A 23,424-nucleotide genomic window follows, 5' to 3' on the forward strand; every position below is an offset into this window, starting at 1 on the left:
ATCGTTCTGTGATTATTTGGCTTTGGCTTAAAACTACTTTAATTAAGTTAGGATAAGAATTTATGGATGAACAACTTCTTTATTACAAGTTGTTCATCCAAAAATTCGTATCCTTTCTTAGTACTCCAACTTCTAAATGCCTATCAAAGAAGTTACTTTAATTAACCATCGTTTCTCACTAGATCATATCTCACACATGTGAGCCTGACGTGATGAAGAGCGTATCACTTCCAACAAGGTTATATTGACTCTTTTGTCTGGTCATGAGGAGAAGGAACCTACCTAAGTCCTACTGTTGTTCTCCTATGTAAGGAACAGACAGGCAGTCACATGTGACTCGAACCATAATGGTTTTGAGTTGCTGTGTTAAGAGCATGCATGTTCATGAACAAACTGGGCGACCAGAAATGAATTAACATTTGAAGTAAATAATGGTGAAATGTCAAATCATAATTGCCACTTTTTAGCCATATGATCTCTATGATTATATCATGAAAATCAATACAGTATTTGCATAACAAAGTGGTGCATTTAGTTCAGCAAATGTGGTCGCCTAGGTAAATATCGAGAAGCCATGGGCCATCTACGACACGTCCAATTACTAAATCACTACACATCCAATAGAACGCATGACAGATCGTCTCTTTACATCAAAGCCTCAGCTGCTGCGTCATCTCGTCATAGCTGCAGGTCGTAAAGGTCAGGCAATATATATCTCATCAACTTTGATTGTGAGAAGTAATGAGTTTTGTCTCAGACATATGTCTGACAAGGTGGAATGCCCAACAGGGCATTATTTCTCCTGACCATAACACCCCCGACGGTCGCCAGTAAGCTGGAAGAACACTATCGTGTCAATGGAGTGCTTTGAGACATGAATGCAATATTAATCGACTATTGCTTATTACCAAAGGACATATATTGTAAATTCGGGAATCTAATCAATATTGTTTATTCCCATCTCCTTCATCACGTATCACGTGTATTGGTCCTGTGTTATTTAGTTTTGAGAAATGTTCATGAAAACAGTTTTTAGAAGGCAAAGACAAACACCGATATAACGGCTTTCGAGAATTGATCATGGTGTCCGTCACTTGTATTGCACAGTGATACAACCAATCTTGTCATATCTGAAGTGCAATTTTAGGATGCCCGTTGTTTTGGTTTTGTGTTAAATGACATCCCCATCTGTAGCGGGAGTTGTTTAACGGTATCATCTCAGTCAATCTACCGCTGATGTGAAGTGGTGCAGTCGAGAATCATAGCTAAAAAGCCAAGTCGCCAAAGATATGGAATATGCTTATAAAGAGTGAATTAATTCTCATTGTACGACAGGTGGTGTGTTGCTTTACATAAACATGAACGGGAGCTCATTGTACAATGTGGCACCGCAATGTTCCTGAAACTAAGACTTCCCTGCACTGTAACCTCATGACGTCAAAGTAATGTCTATCGGGTCATCTCAATTAAATGTTGCCGCATATTAAAAAATAACGTGTTTTCGTAAATGCACGTGTTCTCTCATTCTGATATCTGCGCAATACTCTGCACACAACTTGAACATATCAATATGATGAATTCTTGTAGATAACTTTTTTTTCATATGTTGTCTAAATATTTTAAAAAGGTAAATGCTATTAATCAAATTTATAAGCAAACTGTTTACTGGGTTAGAGATTTAAATATATGTCTCTGTAATAAACTGGAATTTGCCGCGGTAGTTTGTAAGGTCTAGAACTAACATGCACAGTGGAGTATCTACTGCACAGAGCTTTCAACAATTCCTGCACCGAGACCCGTGGCGTACCGCTCATATATCGACATATTGTATTGGCGACACTGCTGTATATTCGATTGGAGTAAAAAATCGATGAAGTTTCTTATTCCTAAAGAGAAATGCCCTTCATGCATTTGCAAGATCAAATAAAACGGCCCATTATAAGTTCGCATCTGGAGGCTCTATTTCACACTCACCTCATCTAATTTCTTTTGAAAGTCGTCAACATCGCGTTTTTTCCGTGATATAAAGTGCACTTAAAAACCATGTCACCTTTACAAGTTGACACAAACATTAATATAATGTCAGATCTTCTGTAGGATGTATATTACAGGAGATGGCAGTGTCCCCTGGAACATGCTTTCGCAACAAAGGTTGCAACGTTATGTCAGCCGTTGCCTGTGCAACGACCCAGGCTTAGTTTATTCAAGGAGAGGCTATCTGAACGAGTTCCTGTGCAGTGTGTGGAGAAGATCAGCAACCATGCATGCAGAGTCCTTAGCTTGTATGAAGTCGGCTGGCCTGAAAAATGAAACAGGAGGCTTTCTGTTTGCTGCTCGGGACCAGTCACTTCCCACTCGTAACCGTGAAATGTAGGTTATGCAATGAATTTAATGAGACTGTCCAACACATTGTCCGTGGATGCCCAGCTTTGGCACAAACACAGTATCTAAAGTGACATGATGGTGTAGCTCGATCATTTTATTACCGCCTTCGCCATGTTTGTGGTTTTGACACAGAGGTCCACCCATCGTACGACCCGGAATATGTAGAGTGCGTCATGGAAAATGATAAATACAAAATTCTTTGGAATAGGCCCATTTACAGCCTCAGATGTATCCAGGCCAACAAACCTGATCTTGACCATTTTGATAAATCCAATGAAATCATTAATTTTATATCATTGAATTTTTTGTCCCCTTTGACACTAATGTGATTGACAAGAATGAGGAAAAAATATGCACAGCTCGATTAAGAAAGGTCACGCTTGCATCCCAAGTTCCACGTTGCCAGAATACAGCCCATCTGACAATCTGGGTAATGCAGAAGGATGAGGTGTTGGGGAGTCTTCACATTCTCCGAAAAGTTATGGGTGGGTTTGACTAGGCAGCGCTTCCTGGGAGAAGTCCCATTCGCTGTCTTGGCTGCGTGTAGAGGGGGCAAGGGCCCTGAGCTGATGATGAGCCTAACCAGCCTGACTGTGCTAGGATCACCCAAACCCTCTTTGCTGCATTTTTTATTTTAATCTGTAAATGATAATAATAATAATAGCCTGCCTGTAAAGAGCACAATTTCATACACAATGTATGATTGAAATGCTACATTATTATTTCCCTGGTCAGTGGATCAGTGTGCACTCCATTTTTCATTCTCAGCTCCCTGGGGAGTTCACACAAACCAACTATAACTCGTGGCCTCTCTCTATACTATTTTAAACATTTAGTACATGCGGTGTACAAACTGCAGCATACATGCTACATTGTGGTACATTGTACGTTATGACCTGAACCTTGCTAAACCCGGACAGACCTTATTCCGGAAAATAGGCTTCCAAACTTTATTCAAACGACATTACATGGATATTACTATGTCTTACTTCCTCTATTAGATATATAAGTGTGAGTGAGTTTGGTTTTACACCGCTTTCAGCAATATTCCAGCAATATCAAGGCGGGGGACACCAGAAATGGGCTTCGCACAAGTATCCATGTCGGGAATCGAACCCGGTTTCCTTGGCAGGACGAGCAAACGCTTTAACCACTAGGCTACCTGACCACCTCATTAAAAATATCAAACATTTTTGTCTAAAAATAAACAAGATCGTTTAATTTACCTTATGTCGGGTTTTGCGGTATCATTGATTTTGCTTGGATATTGCTGAAAGCACCATAAAAACCAACTCACCCACTGAATACTTTCTGCAAAATACGGTCAGGAATCAGCCATACTGTGTTGGCGGACTCCTTTATAGCGTTATCAGATAATCAGATACTCCGTGACACTGAGCATACTAGAAGACGTGCGGTCGAATACCTTGTCATTTTTGCTCAATGCAAATTTTGTAAGATGCCACAAGACAATTGTCGAAACATTGGGATTTGATGCGCCGTTGTCCTTGAGTTGGCCCCGTGGGTACGGCATTTCTGACAGTTAAAATACGGAGCATGGAAATTATCGAAGGGCCATCAAATGATTCATGAAAAAATGAATTTAGATAATTTCAAGGGCATAGGATCACAAGTTTGACAAAAGTCTAGTGCTTAAAGATTAGACAGCAATCAGATTCAATAACAGTGTATGTGTCACAATTATGAATAAACAAGAGGGAGAAGCAGATAAGTGTTCAAGGGCTCGCTTCAAATTATATGCACATTTCACCTGTGCTATGGAAAGATGTTGCTTGAGTCTAAATACCACTGTGTTTAACGGTCAATAAATTGATATTTTGTCTGATGTTGAATATTTCATGTGCAGCCGTGGCTCGTTTTCTTCGGTTGGGGACTATTTAGAGGCAGTGGTTGTAAGGCTATGCGGCATCAGACAACAAGCACTTACTTTATCGTGCACATTGTGTGAGTGGTTGGTGCTACCGGTAGGGCAGAACATGCTTACCCTTTGTGGAAACACTTGGTGTCATCACTGACTTTTTCCCCTTCTACGCCCTATGTGTCTGTTTCAGCGAAACAAATCGAGAATGATTATTCTCTGGCGTTTCATATTGTTTATGACGCGATGGTATGTGAAACAATTTTCTTTCACGGTGCACATCAAAAGTCAGATGAAGTCAGCAAAGTTGATGGCGGAGAATTTAAAGGTGGGTGACCGGGCAAGGCAACCTTAAGAGTTTTGATCTTTGTCCCTCTCTGACATTATTGCATGTGGTGTCTACTGAGAGAAGTGACTTTATTCGAAATGTATCTGTGTCTGTTTAAAATCTCCTTCGTCCAATTTCCTATTTCCTGCCTTCTTAACATTTTTATGAAATTAACAAAATATATTTGAACAAATGCATTTTGTTCGATCTACCGATCTGAATTATTTGGCCCAAAATCTGTAAACCAAAAGAAAGAAGTCTGGCCTAATATAATTCGAATAGAAATTGATTTCTTCAAATGCCACCTATGTACAACGTTTTAACCAACATGGTTTTACATATTCAATTCACCAACTAATGTCTGACGTACAAATTCAACATAATGTAAAATATATTAGATGGATTAATCAAATATCACACAGAATCACACGCGAGTCTTAAATATGAGCGTGCGTTTTGACTTCATTTCAGCGATTCATTGAACTGGATGTTTTGCAGCCAATGTAAAAGTTGTGTTCGAGTAGTTTCTTTGTGGAGTAGTGTTCAAGACCTAGACGTGCCAGACATGGTCGTTATTTCTGAAAGGCTTCACGGAGACGTATCGTGTTGCCAGTAAATGAAGATAAATTGAAACCTAACACATGTGTATTCGACTGATCAGAGACTTGTGCTTGTTGTTTAGCAAAATAATGATCAATGAAAACAAAGGAATTATAAGAAGTTAGGTCATACATCTTTCAAAGACAGGAAATATTAGATTTGTGCCTCTGAGAAAGTTACCATATCTGACATTGACCGAGAAACTAAATAACTGTCCATGGGCCATTATGTGAAGCAGAATCCAAAACATACCAATATTTACTTTCATTTACATATATGGGATTTCATCAATTCCGCACAGTTGCAAAATGCACGATTGAATATCAAAAGAAAGAACAGACACAGTGTGATTAGTAATATCTTACAAGGATTTGTTTAATACACCTTGCAAAGATTTACTCAATTCTAAAACCCAGCCAAAGGCACAATTACGATTTATTGTCATAACCAATGAATCATCATTTCGCTGGCTAGTTGGATATGTTTCAGGAGTAAATATATATCCTTTGTCAGTGCTTATCGTAAATAGTTGCATTGATCATATAATCACTGTAGACCTTTTTTCATTCTATGAGACTATGCAGGCACTTCCCATTTGCATACATGATGCATTGCAGTATTTATATCAGATCAAACAAGCGTAGTGTTTATTCTCCTTTGTCTCTTATTTTTGAAACCCTACATAAGTTGACGAGACGCGTCGGGAAACCATAGCAATTCGAAGGGCTGGATATATACGTTTCAATGCTTGAACTCAAGGGTGTAGAATTGATTCTAGGGTTAAGTGTATAATGTAATCGACCTTCACAAACAACGAATGGCACAGGTAGTCAAGGAAATGATCACCTGTTTCGCAAACACCAGGTATCATTATCGTAACCCAGCAAATATAAGCAAAATTACTCAGGGTTAGGGATAGGTCGTTTGTTTTAGGACCATTCCAGATATATAACGGTATAAATATTCGAGTCCGGAGCAGAAAATGAAGGTCGCTATTGTGACCGACGATCAACGGGGTAAGATCAACCAAGTCACCGAGCCTGGTCATTCGATCTATTTGATCTTCTCTTCTGAATTTGCTAGATTGAGTAAGCGGAATTTATGTTTCTTCCCATAGATATCGTACATATTTCTAGTCATTAAACTTTATGTTTCATATTCAGTCCTTATTATTTATGCAGATTATATCAATATCAACACTGACGTCATCTTTTGTTGACGTTCTGGTTTTGTTTGCATTAAAACAGATGACTACATAACCAAGTGAGCTAAGGTGCCATGTCACAATTTTTGTATGATCATATTTGTATTATGCAGATCAAGGTGGTCAAAATGGGCCTTTAAATACCTAGTATTTTTAAGCAAAAGCTATTTATTCAATGTACATTTATCGCATCACAGTTGTATTATGCAGATCAAGGTGGTCAAAATGGGCCTTTAAATACCTAGTATTTTTAAGCAAAAGCTATTTATTCAATGTACATTTATCGCATCCGATCAAACAAACAAAAGAGAACAATAAACAACAATACACCTCCGTATTAAGATTAGGGTGACACACACATCATACATTATACAGCTACGCGATAAATATCGAAGAACAATGAAGAACGAAGTGTGGTATATTTCACGATAAATCATCGTAATATCATGACGTAATTTCTTGATGACGACGTAAATGGACGACGTAATTATTGGGAGGGAAGTGTCTGATGAGTTGTACCCCATTGATGTTGCTACACAACGCAGATAAACGCTATGGCCGAACGATTGCATCCACATGCTGGAGAGATATGACAATCGGTATTGGGAGAAAAGGTACAGAAAGGTTACGTGAAAATTGTGAGAATATCCGGGAAACACCAAGTTTAACTCCATGTTCATAAAAAGGACTTGTCCGACGTTGCCGAAGTCGGATTGTATTCAGGGTGACGTCATTATTTATTTAAATAATTAATGCATCACAAGTCAGTTCTTACACGTGCTCATGCAACTGGAGTGATTCAAAGCATTGATCGCAGATTCCAAAAGGTTTAATATACCATTTCCCACGTTCACATTACAACATCTAGATGTACATGTATTTGTAAACTCGCTGAAGTAGATGTTTAAATACGTATATGTGTACCGTTACACATCTTATCCATTTATTCATGAAACCGTATCACCAAAGTTGAGGTTTAAATACGTCTATGTGTACTGGGACATCTTTCATACATTTATTCATTATACATTCTGAATCGAAGCAATGTATGTTTTCATCAACAAGACGAAATGGAAATATCCCCGTTTGATAAGAATCGAAAACAAAAATGAGAGTAGCTGCCAGCAACTTGCTCAAAGATGTATGTAACATTGACGAAATACTGGGAAAAGAAAACATCCCGCGGATGAAGAAGGATAAACTGTGTTACATAGGCCAGTTTACTCTGGACAGCACTGACCCAAGTTTGAAAAGAGCAGACGTGATCTTGGTGATAAATTGCAAGATCAGACAAGATTATCGGAAGATAGCCGTTAGCGATATGAAAATGGGTGGCTTGCTTTCTTAAACAGTTTATTTATAATAGATTTACGTCTCGCCTTCAAATGTATCATATCTTCCGATGTCCTCAGAATCAAGAGATGCCAAAGGTGAATTTATTGGTGTTCTTACAGCAGAATTGATTATGTATTTGTATATTGATATGTTGCTTTTGTTACGGATAGGTCCATATTCAGAGACAGTTCACGGAATCAGAGTGGTATGCACACAAACATGCTGATCAATTTGAGTTTGTCTGGGGAATTCATAATTTGTGAAATAATCGATAAATATAAACTGGTGGCAACAAGAAACTTAATCATAGTTTTCAATCACTCTAGTTTTAAAAGCACCACGGATAGATGCTTGAAGTAAATTTATTGAAAAGATCAAAATCTCAACGAAATCAACTTTATTAGCATGACAGTTGCCCGACTTAAGGTGGGGTAGCAAAAGCAAGCTTTCAACGGAATGCACAAAAGACACACACATCTAGCATCGCTCAAGTTCACTGACACGTCACATTAACAGCATGTTTAACCACCCCCTGCTACAAGACACGCAAAAACTCTCAGGCGCAGAGAAAAAGTCAGTCTTCTGATGACGTCACGTGGGATACGTTTTGGTGGGCCTGGATCAGTTCTTGTCGGTTGGCTGGAGGATGTGGTAGCTGTCGAACACAACGGGTCCATGACATCATAGATGTGTTCTGTAGAGGACATGTCTGGGGAGCGTGCAGGCCACGGCAATCCATTGACGTTGTTGGCTGCAAGGAAGTTTTGTACGATTCGGGCTGTTTTGGGTCTGGCGTTGTCATGCTGATAAAGGACACCACGTGACAGCTATTGTAGAAATAGTAGGACAGTCGGACGAAGACTGTCATCCATGTAACGCGGAGCTGAGCTGTCAAATTTCCGTTCACGATGACCAGTGGTGTTCTCTCCTGCCCACAAATTCCTCCTAAAACCATAATACCCCCTCCACTACGACCTCCAGAACACAACATGCTGCCGTTCGTTCTCCTCTATGGCGGTAAACGCACTGTCTTCCATCAGCTCTGAACAGACAGGATCGGCTTTCATCAGCAAAGACAACCCTCTGCCAGTCACGTTGCTGCCAACGACGTACAGTCCGGGCCCATCTCAATCTCTGGCGATGATGTTGCGCTGTCAATTACTGTCTTCATTGGGCGTAGTTACCCTGGGTCTGCCTATTCTGTCTGTCTGGTGCCGTTGAATCAGGTTAGTTACAGGAACACGGGAGAAACCACACGTTCTAGCAGTATGGGCATGGGTGGCTCCCATCTGCCCATATCCAGGGCCTGCTCGCGTTGTTCGGGTCTCAGTCGTGGTGTTTCTGTGGTTGCTTTTTTATCAGTGTGAGTGTCTGACATGCCGTCCGTATAATTTTATATATCCTTACTGCACGTGTAGTTTCGGCACAGGTGGCACGTATTTTTCACATTTTCGCATTTTCTAAAAAAAAACATGTCGTGGACGTGTATCACTTTCTCCATAGAGCATTACTGTGTTTGGACGATGTGTTCTGCATTGATTTAGTTTAAACTTGTGTTTTAAATTTTTTGCAATTTCATATTTTGTGGCGAAGTTTGCTATGGCCGTTAGTTTATATATTCATGGAATGCTCTGTTTTCCTCAACAATGGTGACAATGTTCAACAGTTTATTCAAACAATAATGTGTAATAGCGCGTGTTTCAATGTAATAATACTTTCACAACTACATATGTGGTAACTCTTCAACACGGAAGTGGACAGTGTATGTAATAATACTTTCACAACTACATAAGTGGTAACTCTTCAACAGGGAAGTGGACAGTGTATGTAATAATACTTTCACAACTACATAAGTGGTAACTCTTCAACACGGAAGTGGACAGTGCATGTAATAATACTTTCACAACTACATAAGTGGTAACTCTTCAACACGGAAGTGGACAGTGTATGTAATAATACTTTCACAACTACATAAGTGGTAACGCTTCAACACGGAAGTGGACAGTGTATGTAATAATACTTTCACAACTACATATGTGGTAACTCTTCAACACGGAAGTGGACAGTGTATGTAATAATACTTTCACAACTACATAAGTGGTTACTCTTCAATACGGAAGTGGACAGTGTATGTAATAATACTTTCACAACTACATAAGTGGTAACGCTTCAACACGGAAGTGGACAGTGTATGTAATAATACTTTCACAACCACATAAGTGGTAACTCTTCAACACGGAAGTGGACAGTGTATGTAATACTACTTTCACAACTACATAAGTGGTAACTCTTCAACACGGAAGTGGACAGTGTATGTAATACTACTTTCACAACTACATAAGTGGTAACTCTTCAACACGGAAGTGGACAGTGTATGTAATAATACTTTCACAACTACATAAGTGGTAACTCTTCAACACGGAAGTGGACAGTGTATGTAATAATACTTTCACAACTACATAAGTGGTAAGGCTTCAACACGGAAGTGGACAGTGTATGTAATAATACTTTCACAACTACATAAGTGGTAACTCTTCAACACGTAAGTGGACAGTGTATGTAATAATACTTTCACAACTACATAAGTGGTAACTCTTCAACACGGAAGTGGACAGTGTATGTAATAATACTTTCACAACTACATAAGTGGTAACTCTTCAACACGGAAGTGGACAGTGTATGTAATAATACTTTCACAACTACATAAGTGGTAACTCTTCAACACGTAAGTGGACAGTGTATGTAATAATACTTTCACAACTACATAAGTGGTAACTCTTCAACACGGAAGTGGACAGTGTATGTAATAATACTTTCACAACTACATAAGTGGTTACTCTTCAATACGGAAGTGGACAGTGCATGTAATAATACTTTCACAACTACATAAGTGGTAAGGCTTCAACACGGAAGTGGACAGTGTATGTAATAATACTTTCACAACTACATAAGTGGTAACTCTTCAACACGGAAGTGGACAGTGTATGTAATAATACTTTCACAACTACATAAGTGGTAACGCTTCAACACGGAAGTGGACAGTGTATGTAATAATACTTTCACAACTACATAAGTGGTAACTCTTCAACACGGAAGTGGACAGTGTATGTAATAATACTTTCACAACTACATAAGTGGTAACGCTTCAACACGGAAGTGGACAGTGTATGTAATAATACTTTCACAACTACATAAGTGGTAACTCTTCAACGCGGAAGTGGACAGTGTATGTAATAATACTTTCACAACTACATAAGTGGTAACTCTTCAACACGGAAGTGGACAGTGTATGTAATAATACTTTCACAACTACATAAGTGGTAACTCTTCAACACGGAAGTGGACAGTGTATGTAATAATACTTTCACAACTACATAAGTGGTAACTCTTCAACACGTAAGTGGACAGTGTATGTAATAATACTTTCACAACTACATAAGTGGTAACGCTTCAACACGTAAGTGGACTGTGTATGTTGTTAATGTAAGAAAATATTCAAAAGAACATCGTAATACAAGCATCATGAAGCAGTCATCTCCCTTACACGCATCCCCTTCTTCAACATGTACAGTTCAGTAACATTTATTATCCACTGACATGAATGGCAAGTACCATTTCATGTAATGTTATCTTCAATGACCAATGAACTGACAATGATAGCGGATCATAACTTTGACAAACCTCTTTAACGTGCCAATAGTTAGAACATTGCGGTTGTCATTAACGGTTTTATCGATTGATAAGAATCTTAAACGACATATCCTGGCCTAATATAATCCTGACAGCACGTTAATTGCCATGATCAACTTAACGTGCCATGCATCATATTGTAGTTAAGCTCAGGCGCCAACAATGTATGTTATCAATTTCAATTGATTAGCGGGCAATCTTACTGTTGACTGGTGTAGTCATGGTGAGGGTAGAACAAGAATACCTGACACCGTTATCGAGGTTGGTGTCGTCAGAACAAAGAGACCCTCTGACATTGTTCACCTCTGTATGACATTCACACTTCTACTAAACTGTTTATATTTACAATTATTATTATAATTAAGATTATGATTATGATTATTATTATAAAATAAAAACGCAGCAAAGAGGGTTTGGCGATCCTGGCACAGTCATGCTGGTTAGGCTCATCATCAGCTCAGGGCCCATGCCCCTCTAAACGCAGCCCAGACAGCGAATGGGACTTCTCCCAGGAAGCATTACTGAATTAATGAGTCATGAAAAGTCATCATTGACGAGTGATATATGTCATTGTCAATTCATTTCATTGAATATTTCAGAGAAGGAAAGATAATTTGGTATATCTTCTCCAATTTACATGATTTTAACGTGTTTTCACGTTTATGGTCACTTGCGTATATGCCCTATGGTTTGGTTCATTTGAAATGTAGCTTCAACCTTAAAAACACAATGCATGGGACTGAGATCACCCATGGTTGCATGATTCAGTGAATTCACTTAACCAGTTCTTCAATTTCACGTCTGAATGGTATCGACATTGTGCATTTTTGCCCCTTCCGATGGAATTCATTTTTGTTTTACAGAACTGATGTTCCTACTTGTAATGTAACCAGAAGTATCACGCATGTTACGACAAGTTGACTTCAAATCATGCTCCTATTCTTTTAGTTAACGTTCGGAGTTCATTTCGTCACGTTTGCCGTTTTCTTCTGATCTGATAATTCCGGGTTTAAATGGGTGAAGTAAGACGTCAGCCATTATCATCGCGATGGCTACGTTGATAACGTTGTACAGTCGTCCCCAGGACCACCGAACAAAGAGTTTGCTGTGTGCAAAAGTTCTTTAGTAACTTCTAAATCTAGTGATTGGAGGTGGTAACATCGAAGTCTAAGATGACGATCTACGATACTTCAATTACATGTTTGTATATATCACAAGAGATCTAAACCTTTCTTGAGATTTTGTGATACTTACATGAAATTATTCCCTGTCATAATCTCAGACACCCCAAAAGCTTATAAAAAGCGTCTATGAACATTTCCAAACAAAATATAGTTCTTAATAACGACGAATTCCACATAACAGACACACTGGACGTCAGTTGCTTGACATGAGGACATTCGAGTTGTCGTAGTTCCGTTCTTGCACATTATTTAATTATGAAAGGCTCCATGTGCGGAGGTAGCAAACTGGGATTTGAGAACAATCAGGAAGCATATGTCATGTAAATCAAATTAGCTTGGGAAAAGTAAACAAAAATCAATTTGGTTGAATGAGACTAGGTTAGACGAAATGAAGTGTTCCCCTACAATGTAGAAACAAAAGTAAAAGTTACAACTGCGTAGCGAAATATGATTCAGAATGTGATTCTCGAAATGTATTTACAATGTATCACTTTAAATAGATGTTAATGATAGGATTTACATGTAGAATAGAAAGTAAAAGTTACAACTGCGCAGCAAAATGTGATTCAGAATGTGATTCTCCATATGTATATACAATGTATCACTTTAAATAGATGTTAATGACAGGATTTGTATGTAGAAACAAAAGTAAAAGTTACAACTGCGCAGCCAAATGGGATTCAGAATGTGATTCTCTAAATGTATATACAATGTATCACTTTAAATACATGTAGATGTTAATGACAGGATTTACATGTAGAAACAAAAGTAAAAGTTACAACTGCGCAGCGAAATGTGATTCAGAATGTGATTCTCCAAATGTATAGTTACAATGTATCACTTAAAGTAGATCTTAATGACAGGATATACATATTTTGTGGATATGAATGAAATTTGACACATTATGGTATTAAATAGCAGAATTAATACAGCATCACTCTATCGTGCTCTATATATGCTTTAAATAAGTTTAGATATCATTAAATGAATGGAGTAACATCTCCATGACCATGAGACATCTCTATTGAAAGAGTCCATGGTCCGATTCCGATACATCACAAGCACGTGTTTATATGAATCAGTCAAATAGTGATGATACCAGGTGTTCGCGAAAGAGTGAGCTAATCGTATTAAGAATTTTAATCAGGACGTGTTCAGCAATTTCAAATGAATGTATACCACACATTTTTGGGAATGACTTGGCCAGGCATTTTATGGTGACATCTTGACAGTAGCAACCACTGACAATCCTTATTACTTCAACTGAAGGCGGAGAACTCTTTATGGATAACAATGAGCAAGAAAGAGCCATGTAAAAGAGGTTAAAATCAATTAAACATTCTTTGAGCGGCATTTAGAAGTTGGAGATCTAAGTAAGGATAATATTTATGGATGAACAACTTCTTTATTACAATTAAAAGCAACGTTTCGGTGTAGGTTCTAACACTGTTCTCAAGCGAGTGATGACCATCATCACGTGACGTCTCATCACTTGCTTCATAACGCTGTTAGAACCTACACCGGAACGTCATTCTTAATTGTAATGAAGAAGTTGTTCATCTATAAATCTTATCCTTATTTAATAAAAAAAGAGTTATATTCGTGTTTCATGTTCTGAATGCCAATTGATTCAAAGACTTCATTAGACACATCAACATTGAGATGATGAGGTAGGAGACATCACCACGTATATCAGCATCTTTCAGATACATATTAACATAATGGCCAGCAGCCGTCTCACCTTTCTACAACGCTGCAGAGACAACAGGATCATTACAAAGGGCCCACCTTTGAAGTCAACCACGCAACAAAGCTGTAGCCAAGGGTGGTGGTGCGGGAAGGTGTGCATGTGGCAGGGCAGTAATGTTTGTTTGAAAGATGGTATGTTTTTCAGTCAGTGCTCCAAGACAATTTCTTTCATTATCTTTCAGAACACCTTTGATGTTTCGCGAAGGATTTTGTTTTGTAAAGCCAGATGACAAATGGTTTCTTCTGACATTTTCGACATCATATTATGTTAAGTCCCGAAACATCAAACGTCATTAGAATAAAACAGAAACTGGTATTCATAAATCAGGTCATGTTATAACGACTTCTAGATGCCAAATACATACTTGTATTGATTTGCTGTTGTTATGTCAAAATATAAACTGTTGTAGATTTATTTGTAGTAATTGTCAGTGGCAGACAAATATCGAGGTACAAGTAAACAATATCAAGTGGCAGGTTTGATCGTTCCAGAAGTTTCGGGTTGGGACAGTTTCTGGAAGGATGGCCCTACCTGGATAAGGGGAACAGAGCGATTCGGGGCCTTGTAAGACCTGACTTGTGTCTTATCTAATTGCCAAGTAGTTTGGATACCTGTCGGGAAAAATCGAATTTCTGCCAACTTCCAACGATATTCTGTATTCAAGAACGGAAACAGGCCTCTTTCAAGAACATCAACAGGGACACTATTCTGAACATTCGTGTGTGCACCTACATAAGTGCTTGAGCCTGTTATGTCTTGCTGCTGCGATTTATTTGACCCATTGTGTTGTCCCTCTATATTGTGAACTAAAAACTGTACGTTTCAATATGATTTATTGATTATTCATTGATCTAGGGTATTTTTTACTGATATCATTTTGATCTGTGCTGAATGATTTCTGGGTCAACCTTTGCGTTTCAATGTGGAAATAACCTCCTGACACTGGGATGCAGATTTATGCTTGTACTAGTCCGGACTAATGCCGATTTCATAGTGCTAGCCCACTGAGATACCACGTCGCAGTTTAACATAAACCCCACTCAGACGGACAAGGACTCCGAGCTGACCAGTCCTTGACTCCCACATTAAGTTAAGAAAGTCCAACTCGTTCACCCGCATACATACATGTACAATCGTTGCATCTTCGATTATCCAGTGTGCTATACTCAATTCCAAAAAGTAACGCACACCCAAAGTATGGATGTCGACACCTGGGACGTGCTGCTGATGCATTGTATGTGCTGACACAGATCTGTGGTGGGTTCCAACTGTCTGTCTGTCTTGTAGGAGTTAGCGCTGGCAGGTGAACAGGCGATAACCCTATCTTGATGTAATGACATTACACGTTGGCGTCCGCTCTTTGGGCAATCCTGCCATAATCATGCCTAATACTCGATGTCGATTGTTTATGCCTAATCCGGGTGTGGTGCATTCCGTGTCACTCAGTCGACCGATGGACGTTTGTTGACACGTGTTCGCTTTTACGGGTACCTTCAACATCTAACGGTCCATATTGCACGTTAAACATGTGCAAGGACATGAAGAGCCTATATGTTCATTAATCATTGTTTGAATCCCAAAACGATGAGTGGAACGTTTCTCGACATGTTATTCTATTAATGTGTCTTTTGTTGCGCAAATAAATAACTGTTATTTGATATTATTGAGGTCGGAAGTTGCAACACGAGACGTGCGTTTCTTTTGAAACTTGTGCTTAATACATATCTCCATTCCATTGTGGTTTAAATATGACGATGCTGAAAAATATCCGTCCAGTCAAATAACCTGTGATTTATCATGTGCTATGTCAGTGATAAAAGATATGTCAATTTAATATTTTTGTTTGTGCAATGATAATACCATCCATGTCATTTTATGCAGTTCATCTTGTAGTATCTCAACCCTAACGCCTTTACTTTACCACTCACCACTGGTATATTTAATTGTATCCTTGCCATGTGCTCGTACGGCAGTTTGTTTACACTACCACTTCCGGTGGTCTCGCTCTCAGTGTATCTCTTAAATTGTTATTATGTTTTTTATCAGTTTTGTCAGGCCAATTGACCTTGCTTAGTTTTTTTTCCCCATAGCCGTGTTATCGTAAACCAGCATCCATGTAGATTAATTTCTTATATATACTCCCATGATATCTTTCACTACCGGTCATGTGCAGTGTGAAGGAATGACGTCACATGTGTATTTATGTAAATTCCTTTCAGCCTCCATCTTGCCGTTTAACCATTGTTCTGTCAAGTCAATTTGGTACCCTCCATCCACCCCTTCACCACCTTGGGGCTGCTTGGTTAAGCACATTATGTCTAAGACTAATCCCCGTCCGCAGGACACTAACCTACCCGGTCCGGCGCAGCCACCAGTCCACATCCATACCCGCAGGGTACCCCCGTCCCTCTACCCGCAGGGTAGCCCTACAACTAACCCTCGTCCGCAGGACACTTACCTACCTGGTCCGGCACAGCCACCAGTTCACATCCATACCCGCAGGGTACCCCCGTCCCTCTACCCGCAGGGTAACCCTACAACTAACCCTCGTCCGCAGGACACTTACCTACCCGGTCCGGCGCAGCCACCAGTTCACATCCATACCCGCAGGGTACCCCCGTCCCTCTACCCGCAGGGTAGCCCTACAACTAACCCTCGTCCGCAGGACACTTACCTACCTGGTCCGGCACAGCCACCGGTTCACATCCATACCCGCAGGGTACCCTTGTCCCACTACCCGCAGGGTAGCCCTATCTCTCTACCAGCAGGGGCGTCTCAAGCCATTGCATGCCTCAGGCAGCAGCATTACATGGCTTGGGGCCCCCAAATATTCCTTACCTACCTGGTCCGGCGCAGCCACCAGTTCACAGTCCATACCCGCAGGGTACCCCTATCATTCAATCTAATAATAATAATAATCTGCTCCTTTTCATCAACACCTCTCTACCCGCAGGGTAGCCCTATCCTAGCAGGCCAGCACGGCCTTAGAACTAACCCCCGTCCTCAGGACATTCCGTGTGCGACCGAGCAGCCCCCTTGTATATAGCATATATATCCCAATGTGTATTAAATATATTGTTTCCTTTACCCTTTGTCGTGTTTTCATTGCACAAAATGGAGAACGTCACTTCCGGAACAAATATATGATGGCGAATGGGCCCAGGGTATAGAAACTGTACTCGAAACGAAACATAATACCCTGGATAATCGAGGACTTGTTGAAGAGCCTGTCTGAGGTCCATCGGTCAGGTGTTAACATGGCCATGAAGCTGTACTCTCAGATAAACAACGATACGTCAGGTGAGGTGGGGTTTAACGCGTTAAAGATTATGACACCGGGGCAGCGAAGTGCATGCGCACTAATAAATAAATACTAGTCCGGGATTATGCCAGTTTTATAGTGCTAGCCCACTGAGATACCATACCTAAGTTTAACATGAATACCCCACTTAAACACAGACATCACTCCGAGTCGACCAGTCATTGTTTGTCCCCTTAATGCCGAGTGCCAGGCAGGGTTACAACCAATTCAATCTGTTATCATATTTTGGCTTGACGTAGCCAGGGGATGGAACCACAGTCCTTCCGCTTTCCAGACAGACGCTCTATCAACTGAACTATCGCATCGGTTTTTATGAGATTAAATGCTAAATATGGCGATATTGCTGACAAGTACGTGCACATGTATGTTTTCGATTGATTTTTATTCGGTAACATTGATAACGAGCCATGCTACAAAAGCTTTCAGAAATAAGAATATTTCCAAGCAGCAAGAATTCCGTGAAAAGTTGTATGAAAACGATATGGACAAAAAGTTTATTTCAGTATAAATTTTATGAAAGTGAAAAAACTTCCAATACCAGAGTTTTTATGATATTCCAAGTTTCATAAGAAAAAAGCAGGTTGATTTCCCACTGATTCTTTGATGTAAAAAGTTACAACCAACAGTTATCCCTCAAAGACGTTACTATTCAGGGACACTTCTTTCATTTTTTATATCAAGATTTCTTCTTTCGGAAATAAACCTTCCGGATAATTTTCCCAACGACACAAACTTTGTAATTACTCATTGTGGTTGCTATGTCACCGAGTCTCTCTCACCGCATCCGTCGACAGACAAGACAGCTAGAGTGTACCTCAGGCGAATAAGATAGAGATCTGTATGTTTTGAGTATCAAGAAGCAGCTTTACGTTTTTATAATATATTAAGCAGTTCTTTGAAGGTGACAGTCGTGCGGGTACGTTCCTGGATAACATAACTGACAATATCTTCTCTCCGGGAACCAGAACTTTGGACATTTACGAGATAAGTTTTTTTTTCGGATTTCGTTTTTTTTAACTTAAGTAACTAATCGCATTTGGTCAACTTTTTGTTTCTTCTTGCGATAAGAACACCATCACAATCCTAAAAAACACTTTGTAAATCTTGTTGTCTGAAATATGTGTGTCAATTGATTTTCTGAATTGAAATCAATTTGTCCTTTTCATATGATGAAGCTATTTTTCGAATCTGCTTCCTGCACAAGGTCTTAGATGTCTAATTTCGGACGTCTTGCTTGTATCATCTGCATAATATCCAATCCACTGTCATAACACAATGTGTTGCTCATTATCGATGGATAATAACTGAATTCATTTTGGCAAATACACTACCAATTATCTTCTGTCGTGGCTTTGTACCTATTTGATATAATAAATAATCTGACTGATAGCTTTCACATAACTCATGCTCTTCCAGTACTCAGGTCAAACTATTTTATTACTTACTATTAAAAACAATAATTTGTTAAGGGATTTTACTTAAGCTTCAGGAATATCGATGATCTGATATCGTTCAATAACCATCAAATAGCCAATCCTCTTCCACTGATTTACCTACCTGAACTAGAAATATAGGAAACGAGTGAGTGAGTGAGTGAGTGAGTGTGGTTTTACGCCACTTTTAGCCATATTCCAGCAATACCACGGCGGGGGACAACACACATTGTGGGAAATATGACGCTTAAACCACTTCGCTACCCTACCGCCCCTGAGACCAGAGAGACAGCCTCATCTGTTTCATATTTAGAGCTATGAAAAGAGAAAGTGACGAAACACTCTCCACAAGACTGAAGGACAAGAGTGATGCCTTCAACTTTCCAACAGTCAACTTTCCCTTTTTGTCGAGCAATATGTCAGCAGATCCAGCCTTTGGTGTGTACATTTCACAACTTTTGAGGTACAATCGAGCATGCTCTTTCTACGAAGATTTCAAGGAGCGTCATACGACTCTTGCTCAGAAATTGTTTATAACATTCAAGGCCTCGGTAAAGCTTTCATTTAAAATTTTATGGAAGACATGTGGAGGACATTTACAAATTTGACGCAGCAGTAACAAACATAATGGCCGATACACTTCCCAACTTTGACACCTGATCCATTTGATACCATGTTTTTTCTCAATTTGAAATGTCTTTGCATGTGGTTATGACTGGTGTCGCCGATGGGGCAGGACACGGGAACCTTTTCGCGAACTCTTGGTATCATAACTATTTGATAGTGATTCATAAACTCAGGTTCATGATATAATCGGAATCGCACAATGGGCTCTGCTTTTTCATCAGAGATCTCTTATGAATATGGAAAGGGTTTTGTCGTCGTCATTGTTCTTGAAAGCAGCCAATTTACCAAAGTCGTTTCTCAACCCTTTTTATTTATTTATTTCCATTCATGAATAGCATGTTGTGCACAGTTCATGGCTTCTAATCTAACGAAAGTGTAATAATCTAAACAGCAAGTCTATGTATGAACCGAAAGAAATTAAACTATAATTATTGCGTGTCCCACGCATAGTGGTCACACATTGTATGCGTTAAAGACCAACAGTCTCGAACACGTTAACGCTATTATCACTTCCTAGCGTCACTGTGTCCTCTCGTATAACAATATGACCCAATGTAAAGGCTATGAGGTACATCCCGCTTGGGTCACCACCAGCGCTTCTGTTTGTGTTCCCATCTTGAAGTCGCCCACAAGACCACATTGCACCATTCTGCACAGTTCACTATCATCACCAACCGAACATTCGCTTTTCTTCTGATATCATCTTAATTTCTTTCCAGTCGCGAGACTTCAAAGAATCGGCATAATATTCTCTGCAGATCACAATATGATGGAATGCTGAATTGGTATAGTTAATGCTCCAGTGTCAAGCCTTTACAATAAATTATAATTCACCTGAGTTCAAGTAATCTGAGCAGTCGTGATAGCTTTCTGTTATGCTGGGATGAAAGGCATGGTCGCCAGTGTTCTATCACTGGTGAGAAAGAAATGATTTTGATTACTCTAAAGGTACAGGTTAGTGCCAGGCGGATTATTGAAACGTCTTGGTAAAAGTAGCGAAGAGCAAGCTCCAAATATTATTAAAGGGATTTCTATTCCTTCAAATCAAACCTTTAATTGAATGAATATGAATTTTGTTTAAACATGTAACTAGAACTAAACAATAATTGTCATGAGATGGACTTCACCAGTCATGACAACCCCTTTCCACTTCTACTTGGGACCCATGAAGAAGGAGTGAATAAAGTAGGTGGTTTAACGCTACACATCGTGCAGTAGACTCTCAGATTTGTTATGATTATAGAAAGGCATTTGTCGCTTTTATTTAACCAAGTGTCCCCCAAAATCGAATGAGATCCGAGCTTTGAACCATTGCACACGGCGCCTATTGAGAACCGAATTTGTTGGTCTCTTTCATGGGCTGTAACCGCTAACAGGGTGAATCCGAGCTTTTAACCATTGCACACGACGCTATTGAGAACCGAATGTGTTGGTCTCTTCATTGGCTGTAACCGCTAACAGGATGAATCCGAGCTTTTAACCATTGCACACGACGCTATTGAGAACCGAATGTGTTGGTCTCTTCATTGGCTGTAACCGCTAACAGGATGAATCCGAGCTTTTAACCATTGCACACGACGCTATTGAGAACCGAATGTGTTGGTCTCTTTCATGGGCTGTAACCTTTAACAGGATGAATCCGAGCTTGTTTCCGTTCTGGCCTCCTTTAATTTTGAGATTTGCCGACTGACGTTTTAGTCAATTGTGAGGGATTACATAACATAACTGACTTATTCACATGTACGTACGCCAATCCTTTATCATGAAACGGGTCATCACGTTTTAGACTGTTAGATGGCATATCTAAGTTGATATCTAAGTCTTCTGAAGTGGCTCAATACATCTGAATTTATATTTAACCAAACAGTATGAAGGTTTGTTGATAACCTGTGTGTATAGGTTAGGTTAGGATCTATTGTAGTATGGGTGTCTTGAGTATATGGTTTCTGAAGATTCTGATATGTACATATACATTCCGTCCCCATGGTGAGGTGATGTAAAATGGGGTTTGGCGTCGCAGTCAAGATTATTGGACCAGTCCTCATTTTATCCTCTGATCATGACCGCCGAGCGCCAGGCAGGGTAACAACAATTACCATCTTTTAACGTCGTTTGATATAACGCTGACTAATGCTTGAATCACTGACCTATCGCTTTCCGAACAGACACTCTATCCTCCGGGAATCCGTTGCATGCTCCATCACAAGAACCTTCGAGGATAATGATACCATATTTAGTTTAAATGAAATCAGGAAACCCGAAATCATATCACTCGATTGTTTGGACCACTATCACTTGATTGTTAGGTACAGACTCGATTGTTTACAGGCTGCCGTCGTCAGGAGGACTGGTGTGCAGCGTTGGGCAACGAACAAACACTTACTATTTTAGGCAAATTGTGTGAGTGGCGGATGCAACCGGAAGAGAAGGGCATAATTGTCAGTGATATATTCACATAATGTTCGCCACTACTGTACATATTTTACGCCTTAGAACCTCTGGCGTTGACGTTCTATATTTCACCCGGCATTAATTTGACATGTCGTGACGCAAATACTATGTATGTACCAAGCAGCGTAAAACTAAACTCACTCACTGACCAAGCATAAAATGCTTCATTTAGAGGGACAAAAATAGATTAGTTTTCCTAGATTGAAAATTGATATCATACTGATGACCGTTACAGAAAATCGATAATCCATTTAAATACCAATTGCTGAGTCCCCTTTCTTTCACTGTGAACAGAACGTGTCCGTTTCTATACCAGCTTTGCGGGCATAAAAGTATGATCAAATAATTATTTCCTTTTTGATACACCCTTTCATGGTACTAGAGGCATGTATTGATACATGCTGATTGTCAGAATTAATCCGACAACTTTGTGGACATTTTATGATGGAAAAATAATTTTCCAATGCAATTTTTTCCTATTCCTATTCCAAATCTATTGCAGTCTTCCGGGGGAAAACTGTTATTGTCATCACGGGTTTTTGATAGATAGGGTGTAACATAACACTAGAGCAGATATATTAAAAGCCCTGTACATAAAACAACCCCCAGTTGTATCTTCACATGCCTGTAGTTTAAACAAATACATGTTCGGACACAAAATGTATGAAGATGTAATTGTAGCCGGGCGTGGTGTGATGTGTCCAGCCACTGGGCTGCTAGTCAAAACATGAGGCAGTTCTTGAAGATGATGATGATATTTATTCTTTGGTAGTAGATGGTGGGAGGGAAGCTGTAAACAAGAGTCCTCCCTCCATAAAGAGTTCATGCAGAATATGTTATAATTTAATTTAAGCCAAAAGGAAACAGATTAATTTATAAGGATATGTTGGGTAGCACATGGTTGAAGCACATGGTTGAAGACCATGTGCTCAATTAATGTAACACAAAATGTGTGAGCTGGCAAATATTTAGATATGACAAATTAAATAATAATGCAATTAAATATATTTTACTTTAATGAAAAGCTGTGATACCCTTTCTATGAATATAATTGTTTCTAAAGCAGGATGGAAAGAGATAAGAATATTGAAATGTTTCTCACCTGTAAACAAGAGTCCTCCCTCCATAAAGAGTTCATGCAGAATGCATGAGGAGGGCAGGTGAGAAAGGAAGTTAAAGAAGTGGACCAAAGGGCCAATCAGAAGAAAGGTACCATCTGACAGGTATTAAAAGGAA

At 39.4% G+C, this 23,424-nt stretch overlaps 1 protein-coding gene across 1 annotated transcript; it reads left to right on the top strand.

Annotated features, from left to right (window-relative positions):
- The first annotated feature begins 16,669 nt into the window (after positions 1–16,669).
- LOC125378863 (extensin-like) lies at positions 16,670–20,357 on the top strand. Its single transcript, XM_048394845.1, has 2 exons — positions 16,670–17,239; positions 20,298–20,357. Exons 1-2 carry the CDS (start codon positions 16,670–16,672, stop codon positions 20,355–20,357), a joined length of 630 nt encoding a protein of 209 aa, XP_048250802.1.
- The last annotated feature ends 3,067 nt before the right edge of the window (positions 20,358–23,424 follow it).

Source organism: Haliotis rufescens, unplaced genomic scaffold (assembly GCF_023055435.1).
Source record: "Haliotis rufescens isolate VD_foot unplaced genomic scaffold, xgHalRufe1.0.p SCAF_13, whole genome shotgun sequence".
NCBI lineage: Eukaryota > Metazoa > Mollusca > Gastropoda > Lepetellida > Haliotidae > Haliotis > Haliotis rufescens.

Bases quoted from the DNA above. Each gene is read 5' to 3' on its own strand.
- LOC125378863 (XM_048394845.1), top strand. From the start codon at position 16,670: ATGTCTAAGACTAATCCCCGTCCGCAGGACACTAACCTACCCGGTCCG. The intron at 17,240-20,297 runs GTACCCCTATCA...CCCAATGTAAAG, and splicing joins TCACAGTCCATACCCGCAGG to GCTATGAGGTACATCCCGCT.